General features: G+C 50.7%; 1 protein-coding gene across 5 annotated transcripts in view; it reads right to left on the minus strand.

Annotated features, from left to right (window-relative positions):
* The window catches only part of PLEKHA1 (pleckstrin homology domain containing A1), a 36,450-nt gene extending 19,851 nt beyond the window's left edge, over positions 1-16,599 (minus strand). For all 5 annotated transcript variants that reach the window (XR_013996753.1, XR_013996754.1, XM_081105156.1 and 2 more), the window contains exons 1-3: positions 16,555-16,599; positions 7,606-7,766; positions 2,652-2,708 (exon numbers count right to left, since the gene is read on the minus strand). Coding sequence is in view for 3 of the 5 variants with exons in the window: in XM_081105156.1 (XP_080961282.1) it covers positions 2,652-2,708; positions 7,606-7,746 (198 nt within the window). In the remaining 2 variants the exon portion in view is untranslated. The remainder of the gene's footprint in view (positions 1-2,651; positions 2,709-7,605; positions 7,767-16,554) is intronic.
* Between the last annotated feature and the right edge of the window lie 212 nt (positions 16,600-16,811).

A 16,811-nucleotide genomic window follows, 5' to 3' on the forward strand; every position in this document is an offset into this window, starting at 1 on the left:
GTGAACTCTAAGAGATGATGGTGGGGGAATGTATGCTAAGGAAGTCCGACAACCCAGCAGGCATGAATCTGCGACGAGGAAGTAAACACTGGCCTGGATCTGCTCTGGTACATGAGGGCAGCGGTCGCCAGCCGGTGGTCCGCGGGCACTGGTGGTCCGCGAGGTCCGAAAGGTTGGCGCCCGCTGCAGTGGAGCATCCGGGGGTCAGGGGCCTCATTACTAATGCAGCGCAGGCTCCTTTCGGAAGGTGAAGCCACCAGACGGCCCCCCTCGCTGCCATCCCTGCTAACACAGCTGCTGGAAGCCCATCCACGCCTACAGCCTGCTGGGCCCAGTGCGGGGACCACACCTGCAGCACGGGTCCGACCTTCGAAGCCGGGACTCCAAGTGGTCTCAGCGAGAACGTCACAGCTGAGTCACACGCCATGTGTTCCAGGAGTCGGTTCTGGGAAGTGGCGTGGCTACAGTGAGTCCTGACTGCAGCACTCACACTCGCGTAAGCCGGGGACAGAGGTGAAAGTTAACTACACAGAGAAAGTGACGTTTTCAGAGGGAAGCAACGGAGAAAGGGGAAGCAGCTGGCCAGGCCGCCTGCTCGCTTAGTTAATAGCTCATTTTTACAAAGAGCTCCCATCTTCCCACCTGAAACCAACACAAAGTTATACTGAATGGAAACTGTAATTGAAAAAAATAAAAATGAAAAGAAAGCAATCCTTGATTAAAACCAAGTACAAATAAAGTGCCAATATAAAGAATGAATGAATCAATCAATCAATCAATAAATAAATGCACACTTTACCTTGGAAAAAATTTTAGAAATAAAAAGAGCTCCCGTTTGTAAAAAGACCAGGCAATAAGCAACTGTAAAGACACAAGCAGACGGCAATGGCTCCCTCAGCTGCCGACTCCCGAAAAAGAGGCTTTTCCACCCGACCTCACTGAGTGGAAGTGCTGGCGGCATTTACGCCACAGTGCACGCATGTGCACCACAGGCAGCCAAGCCACTGGGGACCTACCACTCCCTGCACCATGGGATTCCATGCTTCCTGTTCACAGTCTGCTAGAATTTAAGCTGCCAGCTACCCTGAAGTATTTATTAAATGTCTTAATTTAAAAAGAGAAAAAAATAAATTTTTAAAAAGTCTGAATTTATAGGAAAACTTGAGGTAAACTTAAACAACATTTGTCTCATAAATTTACATTATATGGCCTTAACACAAAACAGTCCCCTTAAATATGTCATCTTTATTGTCCAAGGGCTAATCCTTTTGTCAGTGAGAATGAACAGTTCTATTGTTACACTGATAGCAAAGTATTTTATTTATAAAAATACCTTTTAAACAGAGACACACTGGCCTTTTGTTGAAGACCTTGCTAACAAATCCCGACATATGCAGAACAGTAGCGTATGCATATGCTTAGGCATACTATGTTGCTACTTTTCACATCTCAGATCTTAAATCATCCACAAAAATATTACTTTGTGTAAAACACAAAAAGCCCACAGAATAGAAAATATCTGACATTATCAAATCAAAAATTTTAAAAAGAAAAATAGTATTACAAAAATGCCAGAAAAGCCCAGCTGGTGTGGCACAATGGTTAAGCACTGACCCACGAACCAGCAGGTCACGGTTCGATTCCCTGTCAGGGCACGTGGCCAGGTTGTGGGCTCGATCCCCAGTGTGGGGCGTGCAGGAAGCAGCCCATAAGTGATTCTCTCTCATCATTGATGTTTCTATCTCTCTCTCCCTTTTCCTCCCTCTCTGAAATAAGTATGTTTTTAAATGCCAGAGAAATCAACAAACAAGAAAACAGAAATTAGCAGAGAGAAAAGTGAAATGGGGGAGGACGGGGGGGACAGAATCATTCTTTTATCCACCAATGGGGTCCCTCGGCCTGGCCTGCAGGATCGGGGCAAAACGGCTCTCTGACATTCCCCGAGGGGTCCTGGATTGCGAGAGGGCGCAGACCAGGCCGAAGGACCTCACCGGTGCACGATCGGGGAGAGGGAGGGAAGCAGCCGGGGAGGGACGCGGGAGAGCTTCAGGGCGTGTCCGGCCCATCTCACTCAGTCCGGATTGGCTGGACCCCAGCAGCAGGCTCACCTATGGGTTGGAGCATCTGCCCCCTGGTGGTCAGTGCACATCATAGCGAGCGGTTGAGCGGCCTTAGCAAATCATTAGCATATTACACTTTCATTGGTTGAACAGCCAACCGGACACTTAGCATATTATGCTTCTATTATACAGAATGGTTCATATTTTCCTCAAAATAAAGCGTAAAGAAAAAGAAAAAGTAAAGGTAATGGAAACAGTTCAAGTAAATATAATAGACTTAGAAAAATGTTACCTGTTTCCTAAAGATAGAACCTAATTGCTAACTGATTTCTCCCCTTCTGATGTTCATTTACCTCATCACAGAAATGACTGTTAAAGTTTGCAATGTGTTACATCCTGTAAGTTAATTCCATATTCTTCCTAATTTTATCAAAGAACATGCTAAACATAGTATTCGGGTCCTGTTTTCAGTACGATCTGAACCTGAACATCATCATTAAATGACACAGAAAGGAAACTTCTCCTTTTATGCACACTCCATTCAAAGAGACTTCAATTCAAGCATAAATGTAACTAGTACAGGAAGATCACCTTTGAAATGTAGGTAAGTTTAATGGCTCCAACCCGTGATGATCCGGAAGGGAGGTTCTAGAAGAAATTATTAATACATAGTTAATATCCAACCTCATGACTTTGTTATAATTTTCTACACATTTAAAAAGTTAATACATTAAAACTTTTAGTATCACATTTTATATATCAGCCTTTTCAGTTCAAGTACCTCCTAGGTCTGAAATCAATTTGTTATCCACTTTGACAACATGGATAACAACCTACGTCTACTCTATTCCACCTTAACAGATTCTGTAACTACAAAGCTGTTTTTGTCACCATAACTAAACTCTTCATGAGCGTGAAAACCCATCAACAAGCCCCAGCCAGTGTGGCTGCCGCTGAGCATCATCCGTGCACTGAAAGGCTGTCAGTTCGCTTCCTGGTCAGGCACATTCCCAGGTGGCAGACTCAATCCCCAGTAGGGGGTGTGCAGGAGGTAGCCAATCTATACTTCTCTTTCCCTGATGTTTCTCTCTGTCTCCCTCCCTTTCCCTTCCTCTCTGTCTCTAAAAATCAAGAACTTACTTTTTAAAGTATTTTTTCAAACTCTATAAACAAGATCAGATTTTGTTCCTGAAAGCAATGGGAAAAAATATTTAGAGTCATAAAACCACTGCAAGGAACTTCAAAAGACTATATGTATTACTTTGTTCTATTAAAATTTTTAAATTAAGTGTATATATATATATATATATATATATATATATATATTTAAAAAAGACTGAATTACCTCTTATTTTAAACTTTATCTGTATTGATACAATGTATTTTTAAAAATTTTAAGTTATTAATTGATACTCTTTAAACCCTGCCAGGGAATGTGCATATGATACTTTCACACAAAATAGTTTTATTCCTCCCCTAACAAGTTTGGAATGTGATTTATGTCTTGAAAGAGAGAGAATATCTTCTGGCCAAGGCTATCGGGAAAGACTCTGCAGGGAGAAATGACATTTGAAGGAAAAATCTGAAACACAAGAGCAAGAGAGAGACTCTTCCAGGAGAGAACAGAGCCAAGTGCGGATGGACGCCCAGAAGCGCAGCCTGACAGGGACAGGGGCTGAAGGACAGGGGCCCTCAGGGCTGCAGAAAACGGGCTGGAGAGCCTGAGCGGAGAACCTTCCCAGCGGACCGAACCGAAGAGCAAAGGCCACAGAGTTCATACTGGCAAGAATTTGAAACCATCAAAGAAAGCGTGTGAGCAGTTCTGTGATCAAAACTGTGCTTTAATTAATACATCCTGCAAAATAATAAATCAGATCTACAGGTAAGAAAACCAGGCAAAGGCAGCTGGAGAGAAATATATAAAAGACTGATCGAATATTTCAAAAGGAAAATTAAAACAATCTTGATTTTTAAAGTGTCCTTCACTGCAGATTAAGCAAGATCTCCTTTTTAATGGTCTTTATCATCATGGGCATTAAAGAGCCTCTGGGCTTGTTCTCAGGCGTGAGCAGGAAGTGCATTTCTCAGGCCTCTCACGCTCCTGGGAAGCTAACTGCATGGGAGCTGCAACACCTCCCAGACCAGCTTCCCAGACATGAGCTTGGTGTTGCCGACAGGGATGGTCTTTTCTCAACTTTCACTCCCATGTCACGTAAAACTGCATCACGTTCTGCTTTAAACTGTATGCAATGGACAGGCTTCCAAATATGAACCACAAATAAAAAAGGACATAAAATTATAATCTTTAGTGTGTAACTTTAAGTGGCTGTGTTCTTATACAAAATGGTTTACATTTAGAGGGGTTTGTCTGATTGCTTTTGAAATTTGGGATAAGGGAATTAAGTGTTAAAATGTCGTCAGGCCCTCCTAATGACTACCAAGTGACTTTTTAAAAAATATGTTTTTATTGATTTCAGAGAGGAAGGGAGAGGGAGAGAGAGAAACATCAATGATGAGAGAGAACCATTGATCGACTGCCTCCTGCACGCCCCGCTACTGAGGATCGAGCCCACAACCCGGGCCTGTGTCCTTGACTGGATCAAACCCAGGACCCTTCAGTCCACAGGCCAACGCTCTATCCACTGCGCCAAACTGGTTAGGGCCAAAGTGACTTTTGTCAAACACTGCTACCTTCCCTTCAAAATCGATCATCTTCTGTCAGTCCTCCACACGCCTCTCACCTAACCAGATGGCGCAGCTCTCAGCCTGTGTGAGGAGGAGTGAGAAGCTATTGGGGCTGCATGAAGCAGGGTCACCGATTCGCACAGCACAAGGAAACAGAAGCAGCTGGGACGAGAGGCATGCGAAGCACCCAGCACCTATGGGCCGGCACGGCTGCTGCCAAGTTCAACGGGAAAAGCGTGGGTTTCAAAAGATGTTGCTGGACGATGAACAAGAGATGATAATGGACATGACATTTAAGATAAAAAGCAAAGTAAGCCATTTGTTCTAGGCGTTCCTGCAGGCTTTTTGCCAAAATACGCTTTCAGGTTTCTCCGAATTCCCTTCCTATACAGCTACTCCGTTACTGTATTCCCCGCCACTATCCCGCCCTCCACAAAACAGGACGCCCCAGCTGATCCCTAAGAACATACTAGAATGGGTTGTTAAATCAATGCCTAGTGATAAAGAAAACAAAAAGAGGAAAAATGGCTCCCTAAGAACAGGTGAGACAAACTAATGTGCTTTCATTATGAGGGTTATGGTGGTCAGTATAACATGTTACTGCACTGTAGCCATAAGCAACTAGGTTGAATCATATGAAATTGCCATTTTAGTGCATGAAAGTATTGGAGCATTGGCAACTTCATATGGTTCACTCTAATGTAACACTCTCAGCACATTGTACTAAAGTTTCATGAAAGATGTAAGTCTTTACTAAAACATTTAAAAGTGACACAACGCTGGCACTGATGACTGATAGGATGGTTGGCAGAACCAAGGCTGTGAAAGCTTCCCTTCAGCTGAAATGAAGAGAGACATTTACTGAGAACTGAGTAAAAGGACAGGTTCTACATTCGAAAAAACCAATGTGCTAACTACACCACAGAAATCTGGCGTTCATGTGAAAAAGACCTGGCTGAGTGCAAACGTGAACATGCACCCTCGCTGCTCCGGCCAGGCCGCGGGCTGATTCGCCGCCGGGCTTTTCTCCGAGCACCGCCGCCGCCACCACCGCCGCCACCGCCCCGCCTCTGGGCCAGAATCGTCTGTGGCTCCAGGTCAAGTTCTCATGTCACCGCCTCCAGGAAGGCGTCCCTCCCTCTGCTGGCTGTAGCCACAGCCCTCCGCTCCACGCCAAGTTTGCTTCCCTCCCTGTAATAAACATGCCCTCTCCGTGCCTACGGTCTTTCAGCTCCGTGCCAGGGGCAAGTACTGAGAACGGGAGGGGTTCTGAGGAGCAGAACCTGTGACAGATGAAGACTGAAAGCCATCCAGGACTTTGACATAAAGCCCAGGAGAAACGTCTGTGAGTCAGCCAGGTCCTGTGGGGAGACGAGTGGCACCACTCGCGGGGTGAGGAGGCCAGGCAGGGCCCCGGCGCACGGCCCTGAGAAGGTGCCAGGGGACTTCCAGGTGCTTCCACCCTGGCTGAGGAAAGGAGCTTGGGAGGGGCCTGTGCCACAGAAAAAGGCGGGGCCATAAAAGGGAGGAATCAGCTTCACGTTAAAACAAAGGTAAGGATGGGCTTCTGACTTGCGCTGCCCTGTCCTCCTGGCACTGCCTCTGGTCAGGTCAACACAGGTGTGACTCACGTGGCTGCACAGCCAGGTCACCACCACCAGGACAGCTGGCTACACCCAGAGGTGAGGTGGTCAGCCTGGGGGTCAGTAAGCTCTTAAGAACAGGAGAGAAAAGGCAGTTTCCGGCAGAAACAAGTCTCACCCACAGCCTGCGCTCCAGTATCATCGGAACGGAAGTGCGAACTATCCTCTGAAGCCTGACAGGCCGTGAGGACAAGGTCTGGACTTAACGGAGAGTCAAAGGGCAAAGGGAGGCTTAGTGGGGAGAAGACACAGGCACTGGATCATGGCTCACAGAACAAACGACAATGAAAGCCGCCTCAGACAGAGCATGCACTTCTTAGCAAAATGCAGTCCAAACAACAGGAAGGTGAAGACCAGGGTAAATGGGTTTCTAGCATTAAGGAGGTTGAATTAATGCCAAGGCCCCTGACACTCAAATTCTGTATGCGCACAGACAAATGCGTGAGCGTGTGCGCATGTGTCTCCCTGCGTCGGTGCAGCGCAGCGACCCTCCTCCGGGCTGCTCTGCTGGCTGCGGGCTCCTCGCCTGCACCAGAAGCCCACCGACCAGAGCAGCTCACAAGTCTGCTAGGGGCTCATCTCTTGCTCTGCACATGCTTCCTAGCAACAGGCATCCCAATTAACAAAGAGTCTCAGAGAAGATAAAAGATGGCTCAGCTGGTGATCGCTAATCCAGGCCCCTCGTCTGCAGTTCACAACAGCTACCCCTCGTGACTCACAAGACACCAACAAAGTGGATTTCCACCGTGAAGGCACTGCACTAGCTGACACTCCAGTTCTCACGCGACACGATGAAAGGCCTACATCCGTGCACGAGTGTCAGTAGTTTGCGCAGCGTATTCCCAAAAGACAGTCTCCCCTTAGAGACAGCAGCTCACACCTAAAGCAGCGGTCGCCAACCCGTGGTCCGCGGACACTGGTGGTCCGTGAGGTCCGAAAAGTTGGCGACCGCTAATCTAAAGGATCTTAAATTTTCTACCAGAGCTAGTGTTTCTCTCCCAGGGAGGAAAAGCATATGTGGTGCATACATTTTTATCAAATAAGTTTAGTTTCATCTTCTGAAATTCAAATAAGACAGCAGGCGCTGGGGGCAGGGCAGAGAGGATGTCCCAGTAGAAATAAATCCAAACATACTGTTTTGGAAGACAAATCCCAACATCATAGAATGTCAAACACTTTAGCAATGAAAACTCGGGCATGCTTTGGATTTTACAAACCTGTGGGTTATCCATGTACCATACAAAACTATCTTCTCTGGTGTCCAGTATGAAGTACCTTCGAAGAAATTTACCACTGTTTTCATTTTCTTCGATGTCTAGGAAACCACAAATGCGATTCTGACGATCCACATAAGGCATTTCTGGGCTTGAACATTACACTGTAAGACAAAAACACCAGGGTGAGTATTTCTCAGTGGACTTGGAGGACAACGTGTGCTATGGGATGATTTGTTCAGCCCACTTCCAACAGCAGGTGGGGGCGGTCAAGGCCTGGGCAGAAGTCTCTTTAAAATCAGGGAGTGTGAGTGGTTACCAAGGGCAACGGCTCACACAGATGAGGACGAAGGAGGCTATGCCCCTCACTTGAATAATGTACTTACTTTTCCCTAAACAAACCCAAGTGGACCCCAGAACCAGCTGCCCAAACTTCCATTCCTCACTTACAAATCAAGAGCGCCTACCTTCCAGACTGCTCCGGAGTATTTTTAAATACACAAACAATAGGAGCTAACTTCCACTGCCACTTGCTGTACGCTAGGCTCTCGATTCTTTCCCATGCACTTTCTCATTTAATCCTCAGAATGACTCCCATTTCAGACAAGAAACTCAACACTGAGGAGGGAAGTGACTTTCCAAGACGAGAGGAAACGGATCAAAACAGGACCCAGATCCTTGGACTCTGCAGCTTGTATTTAATCTCGACACCACCCCGTCTCTCCAAAACCTTTTCAACTCTTAAAACTAAAATGAACCAAAACAAAGCCAGCGACCATCACGAAGAGAGAGAAGCAGGCACGCCGCGCCTCCTGATGGAACGCACCGTCACCACTGAGGTGAACCTACTGTCACCAAAAGAAGCTGTTCCCTGGACCTTCCACCAGGTCTCCAGATCCCCCTGTTCCAACTGCCGATCGACAGAAACACAGGCACAGAGGAACCCAATGACCGGGACAGAGCGATTCAATCACCAAGCCACACGGGGAGAGACCAGGACAAAGAGCCCCGTTTCTTCAGCAAAACTATGTGGACAGGGAACGGAGGAGAGAGGCTGCAGACTGAAGGAGCCCTCGGAGACACAGCGCACCGAGGTCTGAGGTGCTGGCGTTGTTACTGTACGGACTGACGTTAAAACCAGGACTTGGGTTAAAAACAGTGTTGACGGTCATTTTGTCATTTTCTCTAGAAACGAGCGAGGGTTCCCTCCTGCCGTGCCTGGCGCCTGTGTACCCAGCACTCTCTCGGCAGCGGGATGGATTTCTCTAACTGGCTCTTCGTTTACAGGCTCAAGGAAGGTTTAACTCAGTGAGAACTCCGTCAGGACGAACAGACTTGCACTACTTGATTTCAAGATTTGCAATAAAGCCACAGCAATAAAGACAGGGTAGGGCTGGTGAAGAGACAGCTCTACTAAATCAATAAAACAGAAGAGCACCCAGAAACAGAACCACCCCTACGCTGTCAACTGATTTTCAACAAAGATGCCAAGGCAGTTCCATGGGGGAAGGACGGGCTTCCCAGGAGTGGCGCGGAAAGGACCGGCTCTCCGTGTGGGAGGAAATGAGCTCGCAGTGGGTCAGGGCTCTCACGTAAAGGCTGTAGCAGGAACACTTCTAAGAAACACCCGGAGCAAGTCTCCAGGGCCCCGTGTGGCAGCCAGACTCCTCCGATAACATGCGGGACCTGGGCCAGGTAATGGTTAATATACTGGACTCAGTTAAAATTAAGAACTTCTCTTTGAAGGAAACCATTAAGAAATCGAAAGAAAAGGAAGAAAAAATAAATAAATAAATAAATAAATAAGTAAATAAATAAGAAATCCAAAGACAAGACACAGATGGGAGAAAATATTCAGTACACTTATATCAAATAACCGATACCCAAGAACAGGCAAAGAATTATTATAATTCAATAATAAGACAACCAACAAAATAGAAAAATGGGCAAAAAATATGAAGACAAGCCAACAAAGAAATCTATACATATGGTAAATAAGCACATTAATCAGGAAGGACTGCAAAGAAACACCATAAGATGCTACTACATACCTACTAGAATGGCTAAAACAAACAAAAAAACATCTAAAGACAAACAAAAAACCTGGCAATGCCAAATGCTGACAAGCATGAACAAATGAACACTCTCGCATACACTGATGTACAGGGGACGTGTACAGGGGACATGGAAGCAGCTCTCCCCCGGGGCAGGTCCCCTGGAGCCCTAGGCCAGGGGTCCCTCCTGCCAGGGCAGTGCTGCTCCGCCTGTCACCGGGCTATTGAGAACACACACAGTCTTTTCTACCTTCCACTGCTTCTCACTGTGATTTGTAGGATGTCCTTCCCCTCGCTCCCTCCTCAGACATCATGGGCAAACGATAGCTTTTCGACATGTACAGCCGTTAAAAGCGCCAGTTCCACCTATTTCAGCTTAAGCCTTCAGTCTCCTATGCAGTATTAAGCTGTTCTCCAACCTCACTGACCCCAGGGCTGGGCCACTTGCTGCAGGAAGCCCTTGGACAGGGTGGGGTGGTGGTGCGCCCTGGGATGGGGCCCTCTCGGCCCTCTTCTGGGATCTCTGGGATGGGGACTGGTCAGAAGCAGCAGTGCAAGGACAGCGTTTCTGACCTGGGAGTATTAAAGCTCTTTGGTCTGGTCGTGGTGGCTCCGTGACTGAGCGCCGACCTATGAACCAGGTCACGGTTCGATTCCCAGTCAGGGCACATGCCTGGGTTGCGGTCTTGATCCCCAGTAGGGGGTATGCAGGAGGCAGCGATCAATGATTCTCATCAATGTTTCTCTCTCCCTCTCCCTTCCTCTCTGAAATCAATAAAATTATATTTAAAAAAATAAAGCTCTTAACAGTGGCAGCCAGGGTCCTCTGACGGGAGTCCACACAGGCCTTTGGTGGGACTGTCCAGGGAGAGCCCTTGCCCAGCGTCCCGGGCCTGACACTGCTGCCCGCGCTCCCCTCCCTGGCCTGACACTGCTGCCCGCACTCCCCTCCCTGGCCTGACACTGCAGCCCGCGCTCCCCTCCCTGGCCTGACACTGCAGCCCGCGCTCCCCTCCCTGGCCTGACACTGCAGCCCGTGCTCCCCTCCCTGGCCTGACACTGCAGCCCGTGCTCCCCTCCCTGGCCTGACACTGCAGCCCGTGCTCCCCTCCCTGGCCTGACACTGCAGCCCGTGCTCCCCTCCCTGGCCTGACACTGCAGCCCGCGCTCCCCTCCCGGGCCTGACACTGCAGCCCGCGCTCCCCTCCCGGGCCTGACACTGCTGCCCGCGCTCCCCTCCCGGGCCTGACACTGCTGCCCGCGCTCCCCTCCCGGGCCTGACACTGCTGCCCGCGCTCCCCTCCCGGGCCTGACACTGCTGCCCATGCTCCCCTCCCGGGCCTGACACTGCTGCCCACGCTCCCCTCCCGGGCCTGACACTGCTGCCCACGCTCCCCTCCCGGGCCTGACACTGCTGCCCATGCTCCCCTCCCGGGCCCTGTCCCCTCTGTCCTCCCCGGCTCCTGGGGGTGCGTGGCTGAGGTGGGCTGGGGACATTTTCTTGTGCGGCCAGATTTTGTTCATACCAGCAAGATGGCCCCAGTCGGGTGCCTCCTGCAGTTTCCATGTAACCCGCCGAAACGCACTTCCTTGTGACGCCCAACGGTGGCCTGCAGGTGCCCACATCGGCCCCCTTCCTGGCCCCGCCTTTCTACACAGGCTCCCCTTGTAGCCCTTCTCCCTCCCCCCCCCCCTCGCTGAATGATGATGCTCTTGGGTGTCCCCTGCCCGTTCGGGGTGAGCACCCCTCCGCTCCCTGTGCTCTCCCCGAAGTCTCGGAGGACTTCTCAGTGCCTCCTGCCTCTGTCAGCTGCGTGTTTGGTGTGGGACGATGGTGAGGCGTTGGTCAGGGTGCTGGAGCCCCGAGGTCTGTGGGGGTGTCCGTGTGGGCTCCCCAGAGGTTTGATCCCGACGTCCATACATGCTTAGCTGTGTGTTTGTCAGCAGTTTGGGGAGAATAAGGATGGTCTCACCCAACATCTAGTTAACACAATAGCAGGGTCCTGAGGGTCTAACCAGGCCTCACTCTGCAGAACTTCTTTCCTTTCTTTTTCTTTTCTGTCTCTGACTTTTGTTTTCATTTCTTGGTTTACTTCCTGGTTCCTGACTGAAGTATTAACTACGACTTTGTTAATTTATCACTAATTGTATTATCTAATCATATGTTAGAGCATAAGTAATGCTGAAGGATAAATATTGGGGAGGTTTTAATCATGTAATTTTATCTATTCTTGCCTCATACTAACTTAACTAAAAATGATAGAAATCCAGTGAAATAGTGTCTGAACCTTTTTCCTTCGTCTAAACAAACCAGTCAGATAAGTCTGCTGAATGATTTCTTGTCTGATGAGGAAGATGCACGTTTGTATTTGGAAAATTAAACATTCAGATTAGTTGCAGTAATTATGGGTTTCTTAATACTTCATTCAACAAATTGTTACTGAGTGCCTTCCGTGTACCAGCAGCTGTTTTAGGCATTAGAAAAGCAGTAGTAAACAGAAAAGCAAATCTCTGCTCTCCTGGAGCCTGAATTCCCAGCAGAGAAACAAACAGGTCAGTAAGTAAGGAATTACCCTTAAAGTCACCCCCTCCCCCCACCTGCTGAGCTCCCTCTACCTCCGGAGTTCCCCAGGCCCCTCAGCCCCCAGCTGCCCAGGGCCGGCCAGAGGCTCAGGTAACCAGGACCGGCTGAGGCTTGCGCTGCCAGCAGTGGCTGCAGCAGAGGTGTGATGGGGCGTCGCCTTCCCCTGATTGCAGGGCTGCCTCCTGCCCGAGGGCTCGCAGACTGTGAGAGGGGGCAGGCCAGGCTGAGGGACCCCCCTCCAGTGCATGAATTTTCATGCACCGGGCCTCTAGTAACTTTATAAGAATCTGCCAAACTGTATTCCCATGTTGCTCTATCATTTTGCATTCCCACCTCAGTGCCCGTGGCCGTCCTTTCTTGGGAAGAGGGCCCGCGGAATCCGGAGCCCGGGCTCCATGGTCCCCCTCACCAAGTCTAAGCCACATAAAGGGGTACAACCACAACTGCTGGAGGGTACACCTACCAGACTGATGCGGCAGATAAGGATACCTCGTAGGAAAAAATACTCAAGACTCGCAGACTTATTCACATATTTAAGAAGATCCTAAATGACTGATTTTCTTTTACATTCAACAGAAATTTCAGCTCAGAAAAGCTTATGCTATAAAACCCCCCAAACACTCTCTTCCTGATCCAAGCACTGCGTCCAATCCAAAGGCTCACCAAATACACAGCAGGCGTGTTTGCGGAAATATCGTCCAGGAATCACAAGATCATCCAGTCTCATCACACGGAGCTACTAGGACAAGTATTACCTAGAGCTCAAAGGCTTAACGTCACTCATTAAGCATAAGAGTCCTGTGGCTGGAACAACTATCAACAGGAATTCTGAGTTTTAAAAAGTCCCGTTTTTTATGTTCCTAAAAATAATGAAGCATTATAGAAAAGCATCTAAGCTACCAACGTATCTGCCTGAAGAATCTGCTCTGATACTACAATTTCCAAATGTGTGTCCTTACAAATGGTCAAAAGGATTAAAACTCACTGTAATATTTACCTCCTACCGAAGTCACTGTATTGTCTCCCTGGAGACCTGAATGAGAGGAGGCACCTTGAGAGGTGACAGCGAATTCTCACATTCCCAAGAGGAAAGGCTCAGCAGGGGAGCTGGTGCTGGGGGCGACCCCCGCTCACAGCTGAGGCAGTGACTGCTCCAACACCTCAAAGTTTCTATCAGTAAAACAGAGTAGGAGTAACTGTGGTCACATCTGAATAATTACCACATTCTATTCAGAAAACCATCTACCTTCCCCATTCTTTGTTGTTGTTGCTAACCCTCACCCTAGGGTATTTTTTCCATTGGTTTCTTTAGAGAGTAAATGAGGGTGAGAGGGAGGGGAAGAAAGGAGAGAGGAGGAGGGAAGGGGGGAGAGTGAGAGAGGAACATGTGAGAGAGACACGACTGGTTGCCTCCTGCACAGGCCCCTATAGCGGTTTGGGATCGAACCTGCAACCACAAGGGTACCTGCCCCAGACCAGGAATCAAACCTGTGACCCTCTGGTGTGTGGGCCATAGCTCTAACCACTCACCAGCACCGACCAGGGCCTTTCCCATTCTTGGGAGGGTACAGAGGTATTTAAATAAGAACACAAAATTAATGCCTGACCAGCGTGGCTCAGTGGTTGAGCATCAACACATGAACCAGGATAGCGATGGCGAACCTATGACACGCATGTCAGAGGTGACACGCGCACTCATTTTTTTGGTTGATTTTTCTTTGTTAAATGGCATTTAAATATATAAAATAAATATCAAAAATATAAATCTTTGTTTTACTGTGGTTGCAAATATCAAAAAATTTCTATATGTGACACGGCACCAGAGTTAAGTTAGGGTTTTTCAAAATGCTGACACACCGAGCTCAAAAGGTTCGCCATCACTGAACTAGGAGGTCACTGGTACAATTCCTGGTCAGGGCACATGCCCAGGTTGCCAGCTCAATCCCCAGTGGGGGGCGTGCAGGAGGCAGCTGATCCATGATTCTCTCTCATCAATTATGTTTCTCTCTCTCTTTCCTTCTCCCTTCCTCTCTGATATCAATAAAAATATATTTTTTAAAAAGATAGTAACTAACATCAAGCAATATTTCAATGGCAAAGTCTGACTTAAATTGTTCTAATAAATGAGTTCATAGATTTCATTCTGGGCTATAGAGTAGCATGGAGTCAAAATAACTGGTTTTTGCAGGGTGACTATAAGAACTTTCAGGCTTAAAAGTCATTATTTAAAGCTGCACTAAATGTTTCTGGAGAAAAGCTCCTATGAAGAAATGAAATGGTTGCATCCTTCCCAAGCACTTTCTCAGGAGTCTCCCATACACCATATCCTACACGTTAACAATGAGTTACCCACGGTTACTTCCCAAACAAAGCCCACGCATTCTTCCCGTCCTTACACGCTTCTAAACAGGGCCTTCCGCTCGGCCCCGCGGCTTCCGAGCAATTGTGCACTCTTCCTGCTGTGCCAATGGTGCACATTTTTCCTGCTGTGCAAATGGTGCACTTTTTTCCAGCTGTGCCAATGGTGCACTTTTCTCCTGCTGTGCCAATGGTGCACTTTTTTCCAGCTGTGCCAATGGTGCACTTTTTTCCTGCTGAACCAATGGTGCACTTTTTTCCAGCTGTGCCAATGGTGCACTTTTCTCCAGCTGTGCCAATGGTGCACTTTTTTCCTGCTGTGCCAATGGTGCACTTTTCTCCAGCTGTGCCAATGGTGCACTTTTTTCCTGCTGTGCCAATGGTGCACTTTTCTCCAGCTGTGCAAATGGTGCACTTTTTTCCTCCTGTGCCAATAGTGCACTTTTCTCCAGCTGTGCCAATGGTACACTTTTTTCCTGCTGTGCCAATGGTGCACATTTTTCCTGCTGTGCCAATGGTGCACTTTTCTCCAGCTGTGCCAATGGTGCACTTTTCTCCAGCTGTGCCAATGGTACACTTTTTTCCTGCTGTGCCAATGGTGCACTTTTTTCCTGCTGTGCCAATGGTGCACTTTTTTCCTGCTGTGCCAATGGTGCACTTTTCCTGCTGCTCCGTGTCTCCCGCGACAGTCTGCTCCGCACCAGCTTACCCCTCCGCCAGGCTTAACACGGGAGAGCCAGGCCACAACCTGCTCCTTCCCCCGAAGCACCACAAAAACACAAGCTTATAATAAGCAAGATCTGTATCACATCCTGACCTCAGAAAGCCACTAAAAAGGACCAATCCAGCCTCCTCCCGACGCAGGTCACTCCCGAGAGGAGCCTGCGGGGACCCGGGTGGACAGCGCCACAAGGAAGGAACTGTTCACCCCCTGGGCTCGCTTCACGCCCCTGCATCTGACCTGTGACCCCGTGGGGAGACCTGGCCGGGAGAGGGAGGGTCGCACAGCCCCGCGGGGACGCGGTGCCGGCGCCTGGGAACACGGACACCTGCGTCTGCGATGCGCGGGCGCTCCGGTCGGAGGAATCGCACCCTCTCCTCTCGGGATAACAACTCCAGTCCTTCGGGTGGAAGGAAACACGGGTTTCACAAAACGACCTTCTTCACATTTTTCCGGGATCGCAGAAAGCTCGCCCCCGCTGCGCTGCAAAGTGCGTCCAGGGCGCGAGCGCGCACCCGGAGTGCGCCGAGGGCGGGGACACGGGTCTGCGCCCAAGGCGGCGGTGAACCTGCGGGCGTCCCCCTCCCCCGTCCGTCCGGCCCCCGCGGGAAAGAGGCGCCTTAGGAAACGACCCCGCGGGCGGCGGCCTCCCGACCCGCCATCCAGGAAGCAGCGGGGTCCGGCCGGAGGGAGCGGAAGGCGGGCCACCTGCGCTCCCGCCGCCCCCGCCGCGCGTCTCGGGCGGAGCCCCCTCGAACCCTGAGCCACAGGACCCCCCGACGGCGCCCCAGGAGGGTCCGCGGCCGAGCCTCCACCGGCCGGCGCCCCCACCCGGCGCCTTCCGCCCCCGCGCGACCGGGCGGCCCGCCCATGGCCGCCGCCACCTGAGCTCAGGTGCGAAGGTGACGCGCTCAGCCCGCGCGGCTCCGGGCGCAGGGCGCGGCCCAGGGAAGCTTCGCCCTCGAGCGCGGACCCGCCGCCCGGGGGGGCCCGCGGCGGCGGCCGGAGGGGGAGGCGCGGCCGCACCCGGTGGCGGAGCCGGGGGCGCTGGTCGCCCCGAGGCCTCCCGCCCTCGCCGCCCGGACGCCGGAGACCAGCCCGACCGGGAGGCGCCGCAGGGAGGGTCCCGCCCCTCCCGCCCGGCCGGTCCCGGCGCAGGTGAGCGCCCGCGGCCTCGCCCAGGTGCGGGGCGCGCCCGGGGAGAGCCCGCCGCCCGCCGCCCGCCCCGCACTCACCAGCGCCGCCGGCCCCTCGGCGGACCGCGGCCGCCTCCTACTCCCTCCGCCGGCGCGGCGCTCCCGGGCCCCGCCTCGCCTCCGCCCGGCACGCCGCGCTCCTCACGCCGAGCTCTCCGCGGCCTCCGCCCGGAGCCCCTCGCCCCCGCGGCCGCGCTCCCACCGGCGCCGACTGCCCGAGCGGTGTCCACGACGGCCCCTGCGCACTGCGCACGCGCGCCGCGCCGCCGCGGCCCCCAGACGGCGGCCGAGATTCC

The sequence above is a fragment of the Myotis nattereri genome (assembly GCF_964212035.1).
Source record: "Myotis nattereri genome assembly, chromosome: 13".
NCBI lineage: Eukaryota > Metazoa > Chordata > Mammalia > Chiroptera > Vespertilionidae > Myotis > Myotis nattereri.